At 43.2% G+C, this 18,449-nt stretch overlaps 1 protein-coding gene and 1 long non-coding RNA gene across 4 annotated transcripts in view; one reads left to right on the forward strand and one right to left on the reverse strand.

Moving 5' to 3' along the window:
• The first annotated feature begins 10,567 nt into the window (after positions 1-10,567).
• The window catches only part of LOC139573735 (uncharacterized), a 28,930-nt gene continuing 21,048 nt past the window's right edge, over positions 10,568-18,449 (forward strand). For 2 of the 3 annotated variants that reach the window (XR_011674646.1, XR_011674648.1), the window contains exon 1: positions 18,042-18,309. This is a non-coding gene — a long non-coding RNA (uncharacterized lncRNA). Of the gene's footprint in view, positions 10,756-18,041; positions 18,310-18,449 lie in introns of those variants that run through there. The other variant, XR_011674647.1, reaches the window with a different exon arrangement.
• On the reverse strand, positions 14,219-17,913 carry LOC139573732 (protein rapunzel-like). Its single transcript, XM_071397524.1, has 3 exons — positions 17,741-17,913; positions 15,959-16,455; positions 14,219-15,771 (listed from the first exon to the last, which is right to left on the reverse strand). The coding sequence occupies exons 2-3, from the start codon at positions 16,450-16,452 to the stop codon at positions 15,081-15,083; spliced, it is 1,185 nt and encodes a 394-aa protein (XP_071253625.1). The 5' UTR covers positions 16,453-16,455; positions 17,741-17,913; the 3' UTR covers positions 14,219-15,080.

The raw sequence follows: 18,449 nt of genomic DNA on the forward strand, positions 1-18,449 counted from the left end.
CACTAAGGTCAGGGTGTGACAGATGGTGAGGATAGCACTTTTAAAGAATAACCAGGCATCGTCTACTGACGGAATCAGGTCAATATCCTTCCAGGATACCCGGGCCAGGTCGATTAGAAAGGCCTGCTCGCTGAAGTGTTTTAGGGCGCGTTTGACAGTGATGAGGAGTGGTCGTTTGACCGCGGACCCATTACGCACGCAGGCAATGAGGCAATGATCACTGAGATCCTGGTTGAAGACAGCAGAGGTGTATTTAGAGGGCAGCTTGGTCAGGATGATCTCTATGAGGGTGCCCGTGATTAGTGATTTAGGGTTGTACCTGGTAGGTTCCTTGATAATTTGTGTGAGATTGAGGGAATCTAGTTTAGATTGTAGGATGGCCGGGGGGTTAAGCATATCCCAGTTTAGGTCACTTAACAGTACAAACTCTGAAGATAAATGGGGGGGGGGGGGGGTAATTAATTCACATATGGGGTCCAGGGCACAGCTGGGGGGTGAAGGGGGTCTATAACAAGCGGCAACAGTGAGAGACTTATTTCTGGAAAGGTGGATTTTTAAAAGTAGAAGCTCGAACTGTTTGGGCATAGACCTGGATAGCATGACCGAACTCTGCAGGCTATCTCTGCAGTAGATTGCAACTCCACCCGCTTTGGCAGTTCTATCTTGGTGGAAAATGTTGTATTTGGGGATGGAAATTTCAGGATTTTTGGTGGCCTTCCTAAGCCAGGATTCAGACATGTCTAGGACATCAGGGTTGGCGGAGTGTGCTAAAGCAGTGAATAAAACAAACTTAGGGAGGAGGCTTCTGATGTTATCTCCTGATGGAAGTTCCAGTTATAAGGAATAAAAATAGCAGATCCATACCACATTGGGTGAGGCGGGTTGCAGGAAAGTATATTTAGTTCGTAGATAGAAAGTGAGATTAATATATATACAAAGAAGACCGGCTATTTAAATGGGATAAGACACGGGATAAGACAAGGACAAACACATACGTCCTACTCCTACGCCATCTTGTATATACATAATCGCATTTGTGGTCACTTTTGAGAATTGTGTTTTCCTGGAACATTCACGCTAATAGCCTACTGCCGTGTGCCATTGCTCCGCTTGTAATGTGAAGAAAAAGTCTAATAGTTTATCAACATTTTAAGCTATAACATTCTCATCTGTTGAGTCAGGCTCATTGCTTAAAACACATTTTTTGATTCTGTGGTTGTATTAATTTGGTGTCTATCGCATCCCACAACTGTCCCAGACTGTTTGGAATATTTATTTCTCCCACAGAATAGAATAGGTAAACTTTTGTACTATGGGGGATAGTAGATTGACATAGGCTAGTGCTTTTGCTGTTCATTAGGCCTACTCGTCTTGTTGGCTGACGAAAAGTAAATGTGGACAGTTCTTCCAATATCTTCAATATGCGCCACGGAATTTGATAAGGACGCGCGCAGTTGCATCCCGGATGTGTCTGTCTTCACTTGTAGCCTGTGAGAAAAACCCGATCCCGTGACTGAGAGCCATGTGAGTGAGAGGTGCTTCGGCATGCAGCCTGGAGAAGGGAAAAGGCCACTGGCTGCAAATTTATTTAGAGGACATTACGGCCACACAAAGGATGCAGCCGGGAAATCCGAGGCATTATCAAGTGCTTGTCAATTGTGAATGAGACTGATGAAGTGTGTACAGCCTGCGCAAAAAACAAAGCAAAGCTCATGCCTTTCATGCAACTTAGAAAGTATTAAAACATCTAAACATATAGTCCAACATTTGTATCACAACTAAAGTTACATAAATAACTCTAAATTAAGCATATAGGATTAGCTGTTTCTCTGTTAACCGCTCAACACAGAATAGCCGCATGTGAGCACACCCTCAAATCATTTGGAGAAAAGAATTCCTATCTATTTTATTCAGCTATGTTCAATTGTATTCTTCATACTATACAATAATATAAAATAATGCCATGGAATTCTAAGCAAATCTTGTCTACTAAATTAACTAGTGTTGTCCACAGTAATATGTAATAGCCAGATCAGGGCCTAACATAAGGACAACTCAGAATATGCTATTCTGTTCTTCTAAAATAGATAACATTTTCTTCATATCATGTTTCTTTAGACCTAAATAATGGATTTATTGGGATGGTGTAGGTTATGTTACATGGATTTATTAGACTTTTTAAAACATAGGTGTTTTAAAGGCCAGGAGATGCTAAACGTGTTTATGTTAATTAACAGTCAATTACCGTGAGACCAGCAGTTATTTGCTTGACAATTACCGGCTGACAAAATGTCATGACCGCCACAGCCCTACGCACACCTGCTCTCATTCGTTATGCACACCTGGACTTAATCATTACCTTAATTACTTGCCCTTTATTTAGCCATCAGTAGCCTCAGTCTTCAGACAGTTTTGGTTTTGTTTACGTTCAGTACGCTACTCCTGTTTTGTTAATCTTCATGTTTCTTATTATTAAACTCATTTTCTGCACCTGCTTCCTGACTCTCTGCGTATGCGTTACAGAATTCTGGAAAAATAGGAAGCAGCAGAAGAAAACACCATCTTCCAGACGGTCAAGGAACAGGGTCATCTACTCCACCTACACCACGACCAGGAGGTCCTCCGCGTTCTCCACCACCTCGACAACACCAGCGAGGTTCTCCATACCTGTGACAGAGGGCCTCCTAACATGGGTTGTCACAGTGAGCCAGTCCCTCAGCCTAACCAGCCGTCCGCCCAGGTCAGCGATGTCCGACTGTCCCTTCCAAAATGCCATGGTTCCTACTCCAGTGCTCCCTCTATTTTGCCTATCAGACAGGAGCCCTCCATCTGGATAACCTTCTTCGTGAGCGCCAGTGTCCACATCGCTACTCGCCTCCCTCCTTTGGCTGTCCTGAGGCGGAGCCTGAACCCATGGCGGTAGGAGCCACACACCTCTCCGCAGAATAGAGGTATAACTGGAGACAGCTGGAACTCTGTCCCTATTGCAGCCAGGAGGGGCACCAGCTTCAGTGGTGTCCAGTGCATCCCAACCCGGGGTCCACTAAGAGCAGAGGAGTGGTCCCCTGACCTTCCATCTCCCAGTGTATGTGTGAGTATTTCATTATCATCATTTTCCACCAAACCCTTTTCACTGGCTGTCAGTCAAGTGTCGTTTCTACAGCTCTAGTGGACTCCGGTTCCGCTGGGAACTTCATCGACCAGGCCCTCGCCTCCTCCCTGAACTTACCTTCCTACCCGCTCTCCTCTCCTTTTCCTGTCCATGCCCTGGATATGCTACCTTTGGAATCCTGCGCGATTACACACATCACAGCACCACTCACCCTCACTGTTGGACCCATGCACCAGGAAAGCCTTCCCTTCCGCATCACCACCACTCCTGTACATAAAGTCATCCTCTGCCTCCCGTGGCTCCAACTTCATAACCCCACCATCTCCTGGTCAAGGATGAGAATCACCGCCTGGGGACCAGGATGCCAGAGGACCTGCTTTCCTGCACCCTGTGGTTTCATGTTGGTGAGGGTCCTGTGAGTGCACTCCAGCCTATCAATCTGTCCTCCCGAATCGTTGGTCCTGTGTATTGGGACGTGGATGTTGACATCCGCCAGTACTGGTTTAGTTTACGTTCAAAATGGGTTCTCCTATGGGGACAGCCGAAACCCCTTTTTGGAACCATTTTTTTAAAGAGTGTAGAGGATGAGGCGATCTCCATAGTGAATTTGTATTGAGGAGGAATTGGTAAGCCCGTCTGGTACCCCTCAGTGTTTTTTGGATCTTCTTGTATCGTCCCGCTGTCAGATGTCACACTACGCTAACTCCTTACCATTGGAAAGGGACTCAACGGTATGTGGTGTGATGGGTGGTAATGACTGACGCTGGGAAACACACTGGCCAGGAGGCGTCAGTGTGAGGAAGGAAAACTCAGCTGTAAAATCATCAATTCAACATCTATTCCACATTGGCTCAACATTTATTAAAGCAGTGTGTGCCCATTGGGCTACTTCCTGAATCCTATTTCCCAAATATTCCACATTACGTAATTTGAGATGTCCCCTATCCTATCAAACATTACAGTTCACTATCCAGTGTGTGAAAATCCTTCATCCATTACCCATTTACCAGGAGGTTTTATGCTTCATTTTTAAGGAAACAGTGGTAAAGTCATTAAGATAATGACAATCAGGTGAACAAGGTGTGTCAGACAGGTCAGTGTATTTTCAGTTGATGTTTTGTCTGGTTTTATTCAGCTAAGAGCCATAACAGCTTAATATTCCTGTTCAGCAACTTTAATGTTAGTAAATGGGTGGAATTAACATTGTTTCTCTCATTACTTAATGTGCATAGGAACCGTTTTCCGATTTAGGAAATTACACCTTTCTTGTGCACACCTTTCCAATGCACTTGTCACGCCCTGACCTTAGTTCCTTTTTTATGTCTCTATTTTGGTTTGGTCAGGGCGTGAGTTGGGGTGGGCATTCTATGTTGTCTAGTTCTATGTGTTTGGCCGGGTGTGGTTCTCAATCAGAGGCAGCTGTCTATCGTTGTCTCTGATTGAGAACCATACTTAGGTAGCCTTTTTCCACCTGTGTGGTGTGGGTAGTTGTTTTCTGTTTTGTGTGTCTTCACCTTACAGAACTGTTTCGTTTTTTCGTTCTTGCTCTTTGTTATTTTGTTCAGTGTTCAGGTTATTTATTCTATTAAAATATGAACACTTACCACGCTGCACCTTGGTCTCCTCCATTAGACGATCGTTACAGCACTCAATAGTTTGTATTCAGACTTACCTTGTGAAGTTGCGTAACGGACTTTGCAGGCATGGTTCCCTTGAGTGCTCTGAAAAAATGTAATTCAACCGCTGAAAACCCTCCCACTTGCTGGCCAACAGATTTTCTCATGGAGTTTCCATTAAACAGGGTTTCCAGTACCTTATTTTAAACCATCCCTTTAAATAGGTGTATCTTAAATATTGCGGAATGCATCGAGATCAAACTGTTATGGTTTGATCTACGCTCCGCTCCATAACAATTTAATTAGCCTACATGTCTTTTTCTGAATATTAACAACTGTTACTAATGATCCGCAGCAACAACCACATGGCCGTGACAGCGTTTACAGGGGAAGCAAATGAAGGTAAACAAAACAATGTAATGAAATTGTTTTTGGGTTAGGAAAGCATGTACGAGTCATATAAAGGCTATGTAGGCTATACCAACTAAAGGGAACTAACAGTAATTTGGCAGTTGAATATGTGTTGTTATTAGGCCTACTGATGGTCGATACTGATAGTGGCTAATATTTAACATGATAGAAATAGGAAACGGAGAAAGTCGCAGTAACCTATGATTAAGACATTTGAGAGTGGCCATCCCTGCAAGTTAAAAGGCTGTACAATTTCAATTCTGCATAATAGCACAGCATTTCATGAACTTTACTGCCATATGCAGTGGCCCTGCGTGGGGAAGCCAGTACACGCTTGTATTTTTTGTTGTCCTAGGCAACCTGGCTAAAATGCTTCTCAGGCCAGGGGCACAACAATGTATGAATTAATGGTTGGATCAGATTCACCATTCTAATTATTGGCCAGTATGGAGAATTAAGTAAAACCACAAGTCCAAATCCCTATCTCCATCCATGGCTAATTTAGAAAAGGGACAATTTTATGCCCTCAGGCCCCTACTCCACCACTACCACATATCTACAGTACTAAATCCATGTGTATTTATAGTGCGTATGTTATCATGTGTGTGTGTGTGTGTATGCATGTGTCTGTGCCAATGTTTGTGTTGCTTCACAGTCCCCGCTGTTCCATAAAGTTTTTTTTTTATCTGTTTTTTAAATCTAATTTTACTGCTTGTGTCAGTTACTTAATGTGGAATGTAGTCATGTAGTAGTGTGTGCCTCCCATAGTCTGTTCTGGACTTGGGGACTGTGAGGAGACCTCTTGTGGCATGTCTTGTGGGGTATGCATGGGTGTTAGAGCTGTGTACCAGTAGTTTAGACAGACAGCTCGGTGCATTCAACATGTCAATACCTCTCATAAATAAAAGTAGTGATGAAGTCAATCTCTCCTCCACTTTCAGCCAGGAGAGATTGACATGCATATTATTAATATTAGCTCTCTGTGTACACCCAAGGGCACGCTGTGCTACCCTGTTCTGAGCCAATTGTTTTGAGACAATTTTGTGGCACCTGACCACACAACTGAACAATAGTCAAGGTGCGACAAAACTAGGGCCTGTAGGACCTGCCTTGAGTAGACACACCTCCGCCACACCTTAATTTATAATTCATAATTCAGGGCTCATCTGTAAAATAGACCTTTCAGTATGACTCCATGATAAAATAAAGGTTAAATAACAATTTCTTAGATCTCCACCGTGAACGAAATAGCAGGTGAAAAGCGTGCTAATCTCATTCTTGTTCATAGTCAGAATAAGTATAAAGAAAAAAAGTGCATAAAAAGGGAATAAAGTTCCATTTGCGTGGTCGAAATTGGGTGCATAGTGAATCTGCAATCATACTGGCACACTTAACTTTTTTTTCTTTTTGATGATACTTGTATGCCTTTGGAAAGTATTCAGACCCCTTGACTTTTTCCACATTTTGTTAGATTACAGCCTTATTCTAAAATCTATTCAATATTTTTTTCTCATCAATTTACACACACTACCCCATAATGACATAGCAAAAACAACTATTTTGAATTTTTGCCAATTTATTAAAAAAATATATATATATATTATATGTGTAAAAAAAACTGAAATATCACATTTACATAAGTATTCAGACCCTTTACTCAGTACTTTGTTGAAGCACCTTTGGCAGCAATTACAGCCTCAAGTCTTCTTGGGTATGACGCTACATGCTTGGCACACCTCTAGTTGGGGAGTTTCTCCCATTCTTCTCTGCAGATCCTCTCAAGCTCTGTCAGCGTTGCTGCACAGCTATTTTCAGGTCTCTCCAGAGATGTTCGATCGGGTTCAAGTCCGTGCTCTAGCTGGGCCACTCGAGGACATTCAGACACGTGTCCCGAAGCCACTCCTGCATTGTCTTGGCTGTGTGCTTAGGGTCGTTGTCCTGTTGGAAGGTGAACCTTCACCCCCAGTCATATGCCTTTTCCTGAGGAGTAGTTTCTGTCTGGCCACTCTACCATAAAGGCCTGATTGGTGGAGTGCTGCAGAGCTGGTTGTCCTTCTGGAAGGTTCTCCCATTTCCACAGAGGAGCTCTGGAGCTCTGTCAGAGTGACCATCAGGTTCTTGGTCACCTCCCTGACCAAGGCCCTTCTCCCCAGATTGTTCAGTTTGGCCCGGGCAGCCAGCTAGGAAGAGTCTTGGTGGTTCCAAACTTCTTTCATTTAAGAATGATGGAGGCCACTGTGTTCTTGGGGACCTTCAATGCTGCAGACATTTTTTGGTACCCTTCTTCAGATCTGAGCCTCGACACAATCCTGTCTCAGAGCTTTACGGTCAATTCCTTCGACCTCCTGGATTTGTTTTTACTCTGACATGATGGCACCAAAGAACATGGCTGACGTTTTACATTCTCCCAACCAATTGTGAAATTTTGTTATTTTCTTTGCGTTTTGTGTAACTTATTTTGTTACTTGTTGTGTACATAATGTTGCTGGTACGGTCTCTTTCAACAGAAAATAACTTCTGGACATCAGAAAAGCGATTACTCACCGGGGACTGGAAGAAACTTTTCCCTTTAATAAGTCCGACGAGAAGGATATCCTGCTTTCAATGGAACAGGTCCAGATCCACTCCTTTTGCGTGAAGAAAAGACGCCGGAAAAGGGGATGCAGATCGGGGATACTTCTGAGAATCCGGAGGCAAGCGAACAAACTCCCAATGCCTTCCATTCTTCTTGCTAACGTGCGATCGTTGGAAAATAAAATGGATTACCTACTATTAAGATTATCCTACCAATGGGACATTAAAAACTGTAACATCTTCTGTTTCACCGAGACGTGGCTGAACGAAGAAACGGACAATATAGAGCTGGCGGGATTTTCCATGCAACGGCAGAACAGAGATGCTACATCTGGTAAGACGAGGGGTGGGGGTGTGTGTCTTTTTGTCAATAACAGCTGGTGCGCGATGTCTAATATCAAAGAAGTCTTGAGGTATTGCTCGCCTGAGGTAGAGTACCTTATGATCAGCTGTCGACCACACTATCTACCAAGAAAGTTCTCATCTGTATTTTTCGTAGCCGTCTATTTACCACCGCAAAGCGAAGCTGGCACGAAGACCGCTCTCAACCAACTCTATAAGGCCATAAGCGAAGAAGAAAATGCTCACCCAGAAGCGGCGCTCCTAGTGGTCAGGGACTTTAATGCAGGCAAACTTACATCAGTTTAACCAAATTTTTGGTCGTAGTGAATGGATTACTGTACCGTCATAACAGGGTTGACCTTTGGGTTGCTGAGCCAGCACCTACTCAGAACCCTGATGGTCATAGGGGTCGTGAGGAGCCAGGGGATCACAGGACTCCCGCTCCCTCGCCCATCAATACTCCCCTCAGACAGTCAGATGACATGCCTGTGCGTGATCCCGCAGTCTTTGCAGAAAATGTGGCTGTCCCAGCCACCTAAAATACTTAATCTGTAGGTTTCCTCCTATAGATTCCTGACAGATTTTTTTTTTTTTATAAATGGGAAAAGTGAACAGACTATCAAAATGTGTTGTTTATTTTATACCTGAAAAAAACTAAACTGTTCATGTTGGATATTATTACTAGGTTTTCTTTGTTAGTGTATTGACATCTCCTGTCCTATTTTATAAACGGGAAGATGTTATGGGTGTAAGTTGGCACGTTAATGCCATCTGTTGGTAAATGTTCGTTGCTGCAACACAAGTGTTTTTACCAGTGTGCTTGATGTACCCGGATGTATTACAATGTGCTGAACAAGACTGGTTACTCGCATCATTGACTCCTTCTCGTCATTTAACATCCAAACAAATGCTGCTATGGCAATTAACTATTTGATAATGATTAACGCCACTAACAAACACAATTTCTCACTCTCCCTTTCCCTCTTTGTCATGTGTTGTTAAGTACAATAGGCTAATCATCCATAAATGCTGCGCTCTAACAGAACTTTGACCAATCTGAGTCATAACCCACTGGGCCTCACTGGTTGAATCAACGTTGTTTCCAAGCCATTTCAATGAATTTACGCTGAACCAATGTGGAAAAGATGTTGAATTGATGTCAGAGCCCAGTGAGAAGCCACAGCTACTCTACTGGTGAGGGATGCTTGTTTGTGTCTCCATCACAGAGACAGGCCCAAGCCATGAGTCAGTCCCACGGATCGATACAAACTCAGGTTAGATCAGAGGAAACAGATAAAGGTTCAGAGGCTGGGATAGGTCAGCTTATTGATTGCAGACAAATTCACCCCAGACATCATCCTTGCCCCTACAAGCCAAGCGAATCACCTTCAGACTTTAAGCAAATTGAAAATGTAATTACTCTGACTGTCGAGAATCTTGTTTACCCCCTAATTTCAGGATTTCCTTTTACTATAAGTGTCAGCAGAGCGGCTCATACATTAAAATGTCTCTGATGCACGCAGGTAGGAGCACTGTTAGAAAATGTGGACAGCAGCTACATTCCAATAATCTGTTTGATTGTAACCAGATTATACTGTCTGGATGCAATTGTCATACTTGAGTAAAAGTAAAGATAACTTAATATAAAATGACTCAAGTAAAAGTGAAAGTAACCCAGTAAAATTCTACTTGAGTAAAAGTCTAAAGGTATCAGATTTTAAATGTACTTACAGTAAGTACACTGGTGGAAAAAGTACTCAATTGTCATACTGGAGTAAAATTAGAGAGGTAAAGTAAATGCTACACATCAAATTCCTTATATTTAGCAAACCAGATGGCACAATTTCCTTTTGTATTACTTTTTTTGACAGCCATGGGCACACCCCAACACTCAGACATAATTTACAAAGGAAGCATTTATGAGCATTTATTTATTAAGCATTTATTTATGTTATTTTAGTGAGTCCAACAGATCAGAGGTAGTAGGGATGACCAGGGACGTTCTCTTGATAAGTGTGTAAATTTGAACCTTTTTCCTTTGCTGCTAAGCATTGAAATTGTAACTAGTACTTTTGGGTGTCAGGGATAATGTATGGAGTGAAAAGTGCATAATTGTCTTTAGGAATGTAGTGAAGTAAAAGTAGTCAAAAAATGTAAATAGTAAAGTACAGATAATCCAAAAAAAAGTAGTACTTTAAATCATTTTTACTGAAGTACTTTACACGGCTGCTGTCTATTGTGTCTCAAATCATATTCTGAGGTCTATTTGCTTGATTGAGGTCTATTTGCTTGATTGCACACAACTCAGTGAGGCAGTGAAGCTCTCTTTAGAATCTGGCCTCATCAGTATTTGAGTGGTGTAGGTAGACAGCTAGACAGTCACGTGATTCTTTCACATGCCTCATTGTTCCAGTATCATTGGCCATGGCCCCCTGCTGTGGACCCCAGCCTACCACACACAGGCCCACTCTGCCAGCCAAACAACTAATACCATTCATAGGGAGAGAGGAGTGCCACTGTGCTTAGTAGAGAGACCACATAGGGTAACCATGAGTGTCCACCAAAGTCTGCTAAATAGTTAGATACTGTTATACTTGCAACAGTGTTGTAATCCAGAATGTTATTTTGTCTTACAGACAATTTTACACCATTTAAGTTGCACACATGGAACTTGCTATGGTGTCAGTCTCGAAGGACAAGGTAAGAAATTCAAACAATTTGAAGAATATGTATTGTATTTTATCCATGCTGAAGTTCTGGAGTTACTGGTTGTACAGTATATGTGCATGTAAGAGAGTGAGAGGTGAGTGCGTGTGGGGGTGAGAGAGAGAGAGAGAGAGAGAGAGCTAAAGAGAAAAAAAGAGAACAGAGAGAGCACACTGAATTGTTTAGATGAATATACAGATTACAACTTTAATTCACTAATAGTTTTGTGGACAGACAAATAACAGCAAGCCTGGGGGACTATTTATAGTCCTGCTACAGGGAACCACCCAGACTGAGGTTGAAGCTGGTTCTCTTCTGTACATGTGACATTTTCCCTGAAAGACTAATGTCTAATTAAAAATCCACACAGCCAGTTATGACGTATATTGTTTAGATGGGGATTCTATGTAGATTCCAAACAATTACTTCCTGTGCGTTGACAATCATAGATCGCTGCTGTGTGGTTTCCTGATTTCCCTTCCTCCATTTCCTCTTTCTCACGCTTTCGCTCACACTCCTTATCCTCCCCAGGGGGAAGGCCTCTTAGCCCCCTCCCCACACACACTCCGTAGCCCCTAACTCCCAGCTCATACAAGGCTACAGTGGATGAGTCCTCTAACAAAATGGGTTAATGTGCTGGACAGTATAAAAGAGGAACTACTCTGTGTGTAGTTTGGGGAGGAGGGTAAGTGTGGGGGAGGAGAGCAAACAAGAAGTTCTGGCTCTTATCTCCTAGAGAGAGAAAGGGAGAGAGAGAGAAAGAGAGCAAGAGAGACAGCCATGACAAACAAATTTGCTGAGATTCTTGGCTGCTGACGTGATGTATAAACCGTTATGAGGAGAGAAATTTTGCTGGGGGAAGTCTAGTCTACAGTATACTGCACAAACTTAATGGGGCCTTGAGGGGAGAGCACTGAGGGCATGGGGGGAGACCGGAAGGGTTGCCCAACATGAGGGAACTGTTTGAGGCAGTGCACATGGCAAAAACACATGTTTTGTATTCACTGGACACACTTTCTCTATGGTATTTCACCATAAAGATGTGTTCTGTAGACATTCCATACACTATTTCATAGAGTCCCATATACCACTACTCCTAGAGAAGTGTGTAGCTGACTACAGCCCCAACCGCAGATCCTCCAGCCAGGAGAGAGACCTTTTAGAGAGTCGATCCTGAGTGCTGGGCTGGACCTGCTGCTGTGTGTCACTGAACAAATGTTTTAATGCTTTTTATCAGATTAGCCCACTTAAAGAGCAGCGGGCTGGTCGATGGTCCACTCGGACTGATGGGTAATAACATTATCCTGGGCTGGGATTGGCAGAGACAGCCAGGCAGAGCCATCCTGCCATTGATCCAGACCCTCCAGGGCCACTCTGATGCTGCCCTCCATCAAATCACTCATTTGTTTATGAAATATTGATATTAGCTGCGATTTCTTCCTGAAGACGGGTAAACGTGGCTAGTAGGAGAAGAACATGTCTTTTAACAGGCCTTTGGATCTACTAGATAGGGTTTATTAGAATGCCTAAGCATGTTAAAATATTAAATCCAACAAACCTGTTGCTGATTGTTCATTAATGTCTCCTAACATTAGGGGGCTCAGCCATTCTGTGCAAACAACATGATTGATTTGGTGTCCTGTCTCCTCAATGCTGATTGTCACAGAGTGGAAGTATATAGGCATAGATTCCAATGGAAATGTCAGCCGTCGCTTCTATTCTATTTCGTCCGTATCTAGGGGAGATTTGGAGATGGAAGACAGGGATCAATACTCTGACATTCAACAGTGCCACTGCTTAGCTACATGTGCTCCTGTTGAATCATGGGAATCATTGAATACTTTATGAAAGTGAAAGTAAAAATCAAGATGTTTTGGAAAATGTCTTCAGATTAGGATTATGTTCTAGTTTTGAAAGGTTTAACATTTTACCACGTATTGCAAATAATCTGGTATGAAAAAATCAAACACGGTCATGCACAATATGTGGTAAAAAACCCTCAAATGTTAATCCCTAACTGCTTTGAGACAGCTGCAGATTGTGGAGAATCAACATGCAAAATCTGTCATTCTGAGGGAGTCTTGGAGAAGACGAGAAGCCTGTTGATCTGTTTGTTGATAGCGCCCTCTGTCTTCAGAGTAGCACCTACTCCATGTCACCATACAACCTTTCTCATTCATGATGGAGAAACCCAGATAATATTTTTATCCAGATGAACAAGGTAGCCTTGGCTCCTTCCCCACAAAGCAGACTCCCTCAATAGAGCAGACTAGCAAGCAGAATCTTTGATCATTCCATATTGGCAGTTGGAATTGACGTGCTATCACAGGGAAAGCTCTTTATGCTGGAATAGAGCTCCATGGATCAATAGACGTTACCCAGGAAAAGCCCACAGAACCACTAATGAATACAAGACATTCCATGGGCTTATGCTGTATGGTTTATGTAATAAGAGCTGAACTAACCACCACCTACAGTGATAAACAGACAACATGGCCCCAATCCTGTATTTAAAAAAATTAAAACATAAACCCCCTCAGCCTATGAATTGAGACGTTGCAATTATTTCCATACTTATATACTATACTATAGCATACTATGCTAGGCTGCATGAAGAGCAAAATGAAGTCCAGGGATGCCCTGTTAACCCCAATGTCCCGTTCTCCTGGGAAAAAGTTGGCAAAGTTGGCAAATTCAACTTTGTGGCATTGTTTATCCTGTTGTGATGATGCATTTCACCAGTGGTCTGCAGGACAGGTTTTATGGTGTGTTTGAAGAGAAGTGCTCTTTAATGGTGAATATTTGACACACCCATCGGTCTGTAGCATTCTATCTCTTTTCAACACCACCTGTTTTTCAATGGTGGTAAATGTATGATCAATGAGACCCTTCTTATGGAACTCATACCCTTGACTATGAAACTCAACCTTCAGAGAGGAGCAATGTTACCCTATTATGTTACCCTAGTAAACAACAAGAAATCTCCTAACCCCTGTTTTCCTCACACATCCCTTAGACACATTGAGAGGATGCATGGAAGACAAGAGGATGATTAAAAAGGTCTATTTCCTACTGCACTGTATGTTACAGACTGCGCTCAATCAATGTTGACAGGCTTGATTTCCGATAGTGTAGCACTGAGGCTAAAGCCCTGGCAGAACCGTATAGCTACTCCACCGGCCAAGAAACGATGGCCGTTTCCACCGCTCTCCACCTCCAACACCGATAATGTGTGATTCCATCATGCTGATCCAAGCACTTTGGAGCTCGTCTTCAGGATATTAGCGCAGCCAAAGGTTATTCATAGACTATCAAACCAAAGCTGTGGACAGGAAACGCTGACTTATGTGCAAATATCAATTCAATTAGTAGGGGCCCCAGTGAGTGCGGCTGCACTAGCTTGCTTTAATGGCAATAGACGTCAACATGTTTACACAAGACAGGCAAGACACACATATATACATCCAATAACAGCTGATGTGTTGCCGTTTATTGTCACAAAGCATAATGACAAATTTAGAATTCGGATATTGTTTTTATTATGACTGAATTAGTAGGAATTAGAAAGATTAGTCAATTAAACATCACTTCACATCCATGCTGTACCAACTGGCATAAATAATGTGTTCACAAACAGGCACAGCTCAGGAGGTAATACCCTTAAAGTTCTGCTACTGCAACATGCCTGCTATGGGATCAGAAGCAAGGGTTTGAGTGTATTGTGAAGACAAGGCACAGTAGAGAACACTGTCAAGTTGTTTTCACGGATGGCAAAATAGCTTCCATGCTCTCTTTCATTGTAATGTAGGCCAGCCTGTGTCGTAGAGAGACTAAATGAGAGCACAGCTCACGAGTTGCAATCTCAGCAAAATAATCTCTGTGGAATTGTGGGCAGCAAGGTTATTCCTATTTGGCAGTAGGGTAAGATGCATTGAGTTAAGCTATTTAACTACGAGAGAGTATTGAGTAAAATGTGGTCATAAGTTATGGTAGGGGTTAGTCACTTATAATAAAATGCATATACAGTTCATTAAGTACTCTGCGAACACTGGACTATTGTAACACTGCCTCCAATTAGCAATACATTCAGATTTCTATACAGTGAATCTAATTGCCACCAAAGCTACTTGCTATACACAGTGCATAGTATTATGTAATGGCTAGGACAAACTGCATGGCGTAGTCACAAAACCTCATCACCATTTACTATAAATCCCCACACATCCTCTTTGAGTCGGTCAATTCAGAATTTAGAATAACCCTTCAGGTTGATTACATAATGATCCCTATTTGTCTGACTTGTTGCACCTCTATCCGCATCACTCTGAGTGTATGCACAGCGCCACTTTCTTGTGCTTCTCCCAGTAGTGGCAGTCCTCAGGGAAGCTCCAGGTGGCCTCACACTCCTTATGGTGACTGACAGCATGCACCACAAACCCCGTCAGCTGCTTCTCCAGGACCTCCACCACGGCCTGGGCATCACCCTTCTTCCCCGGCCCCTCCATCAGTTGCCGGATGCAGTCGCGGGGCACTCGTTGGGGACTGGTGCTGTAGGAAACCACCAGGTTGGTATCGTTCACCTGCAGCACCTCAAAACAGTTCTGACCGGCCATGTGTTGGAAGTGGTCCCCGGCACGCCAGTTATGATAGCTGCTGCCAGAGTGGTTGACCACTCGGACCGACCAGCTCACCCAGTCGTACTTCCTGGTGAGAAATTCCTGTACTACCTGAGCCGTGTCCTGAAGATTGCGTTCCTCTTTTTCCTGGAGAAGACGCTGGGCGTCAAGGTGGGCCTGTTTAGGGAAGGCTGCTACGCAGGCCTCGATGCATGCCTTCATCTTTAATTCCACTTCCTCGATTTTTCTGCTCCAGACGTGGATGGTTTCCTGCTCCTCATCGGGGCCCTTGGTGAGGGCACAGTGGCCCAGCAGGGCAATCAGGCCCAGGCAGAAGAGCTCCTTCATCCTCACACAGAAGTCCTCCAGTAGGCGCCTGTTTCCTGCCTCATACCTGAGACAGATGAAGAACCAACCACTCAGTTGTTATGAATAACAATAAAAGTAATCATCCTATTTCCCATAATCACAAGTTAGCAGTTCAAATTGATAACACAAGTGTTCTCGAACTAAAACACTCAACAAACACCATGCTCCCCAGGTGCATAAAGGTCCATTTAGCATGGTTAAGAACACTTTACCTCTCCACCACCTCCAAGATGGACTCCCCAAAGCTGTTGGTGCCCATCAGAGCATCATACAGCACATACAGGTTCTTCTCCCCTCCGGTCTTGGAGAAGTGCTCCAGAAACAGTCTCTTCTTGACCTCCTGAAACTGTGGCTTGGCCTCCAGAATGTCCATGTATTTCCGGAACTGGTTCTTGATGTTCTCCTCCACCGAGAAGTACTGGGAATCCAGCCGGCCCTTCTTAATCTCACAATCAATGTCTTCCAGCTGGGTGGACAGTACGTCCAGCTTGTTCCTCACGGCCAGGAACTGCTCTTTGACATAGAAGACCTCTTTGCTCTGCACGTTGTCCAGGGCTAGTCGTAGGACAGGGGCGGCTGCCACACAGAGAGGGAATAGCTCGCCTACTGCGCTGGCCAACACCTCAGCCCCTCGCTCAAAACTCTCCATCACAGCCTCGATGGCCTCTTTCTTCTGGGCCACCACCTTCTCCAGAGGACTTGCCATGCTCTGGAGGGAGAATCAATAGGAAAGTTAAACTATGTGTCAATGCTTGGCATAGGTGTGCCGGTCTTCAGGAATCATGCTCAAAATCAGGAGGGAAAAGCTGCACAGTAATCTCAAATAAAGTGATTGAATGCCCTATAATAACAGTTTAACATTCAAATCCTTATTGGGGCGCAGGGTGTCAGTTTTCCCCACAGAGTAACACACTTGGACATTTACAAATAATATTGAGAACCTTGTTACAGAGCAAAACACACATTTATGGGCCACATCGCTATTAAATCTTAAAGGGGCAATCATCCATAGCACTGTTTGTGATTATTTATTTTTTCGTTACAAACGTTATCGCAGTGGGGTGTTTTTTGTTATGGTTTCTACTGCTGATTGCCCCTTTAATGATTGACAGTCAGTAAAAAGAAATACATAGAATATCATAATTAAATCAATAAAGTGCTGTAGTCAGGCAGCAAGTGTAATCACTGGCCAGGAATGTCACTATGCCACTATTTACAGACACGTTTTAGAGATGCTTGTATACAAGAGCTACACTTTTATATGTCTGATATTGTCAAGGTCAAAGGTAAAAATCTGTATAATATTTGAATGAGATGCAACATTGGCATGTAAAACAAATGACAATCTAAAGCCAAAAGGGATGATACATTTATCATGTCATAAAATGACTGAAATAGACAGAGGTGTGCGCAGCCCTTCACACTGGGTCTGTTTATGCCTCATTTGGTTTCAGAACCGACCAAACTCAAGCAATATATTTAAAAAATCCCCTAGCATCCCTTGTCTGCAAACTCTAGTAGGCTAGATTATTGCGTCCTTGGTCAGACCACAATCCGTAGAGGATGGACCGTCATACAGACACTGCGTCATTTTCAAATACATGATGTCCAATTAACCAAGCCTAAATAAATATTAGATGTGTTTTATTGGAATATCTTAAATTATGTTTCTGCCAACCGTCTGTATTGTAATTTCCAATGTTTGAGAAAAAAAAAGAACATATAGCAAATTTTGATACTGACTTTAATTTACTTCTACATTTGTATTACTCCAACTGTAATTAATAACTATTGCAGTTGGGTAGGTAGAATAATATAATAATTATTTGTTTTTATTCATGCCCATGTATGATGGAGACGCACTGTATGGGTACATTTACGCACGCATTTGGCTAAGCCCCATGAGTAACATTGGGCACACCTTGCAGTCCTGACCCCTGTCTTGTTGTTCGAGAAACCCATTCCTCTCTTACAACAGCACAGCGTTTCTTTACCTGGTAATGGCTCGACTTGTCCTTCACGCCCGATCAGCCCCACGCCCGATCAGCCCCAACAGCTGCAGTTAAGATTTTTTTTCTTCAGTTTTCCCACAGCTCTCTTTTCACTGTGATGTTGAGGAGAGGTCCAAAAAGAGAGCAGGATTCACCGCCACGCATTTAATATCTGCAGTTTTATACGTAGAGACAAAGAGAGACCGGGGGGGGGGGGGGGGGGGTAGAGAGGGGGGGGGGGGGGGATAGAGAGGGGGGGGGGTAGAGAGAGGGGGGGGGAGATAGAGAGATAGAGAGAGGAGCGCACACTATGCGGTGGAATATTTTTGGATTCCCTCTCCCCTGTCTTAACCGCCAGTGCTTACATTTAGATGATTTTGGTAAGCTCTTATGAGAGAGGGAAAGATAGATGTGACTGTGACTGACTGTAATTTTCACAGATTCTCAGGTACAGGCGTTTGGCTGAAGATCTTGGAAGAGACTATTGCGCACTTTGCGTGAAACAGCCAGCTCTTGAAAATGGGTGCGGGATGTGCACACATTGTCTATTCTGAAATGGTTAAAACAATTCGGTATGTACAACACTTTTGTATAAATGTGTGATAGTGAGACGTGTGATAGTGTAACATGTTTTAGCAGTTAAGACATTGATCGATGGGTGAGACGTCGATACCGTTTACCGAGCGCATCTCCATACAGGGAAAGCTTTTAT

Source organism: Salvelinus alpinus, chromosome 4 (genome assembly GCF_045679555.1).
Source record: "Salvelinus alpinus chromosome 4, SLU_Salpinus.1, whole genome shotgun sequence".
Lineage (NCBI taxonomy): Eukaryota > Metazoa > Chordata > Actinopteri > Salmoniformes > Salmonidae > Salvelinus > Salvelinus alpinus.

Bases quoted from the DNA above. Each gene is read 5' to 3' on its own strand.
- LOC139573732 (XM_071397524.1), bottom strand. From the start codon at position 16,452: ATGGCAAGTCCTCTGGAGAAGGTGGTGGCCCAGAAGAAAGAGGCCATC. The intron at 15,772-15,958 runs GTAAAGTGTTCT...CATCTGTCTCAG, and splicing joins ATCTTGGAGGTGGTGGAGAG to GTATGAGGCAGGAAACAGGC.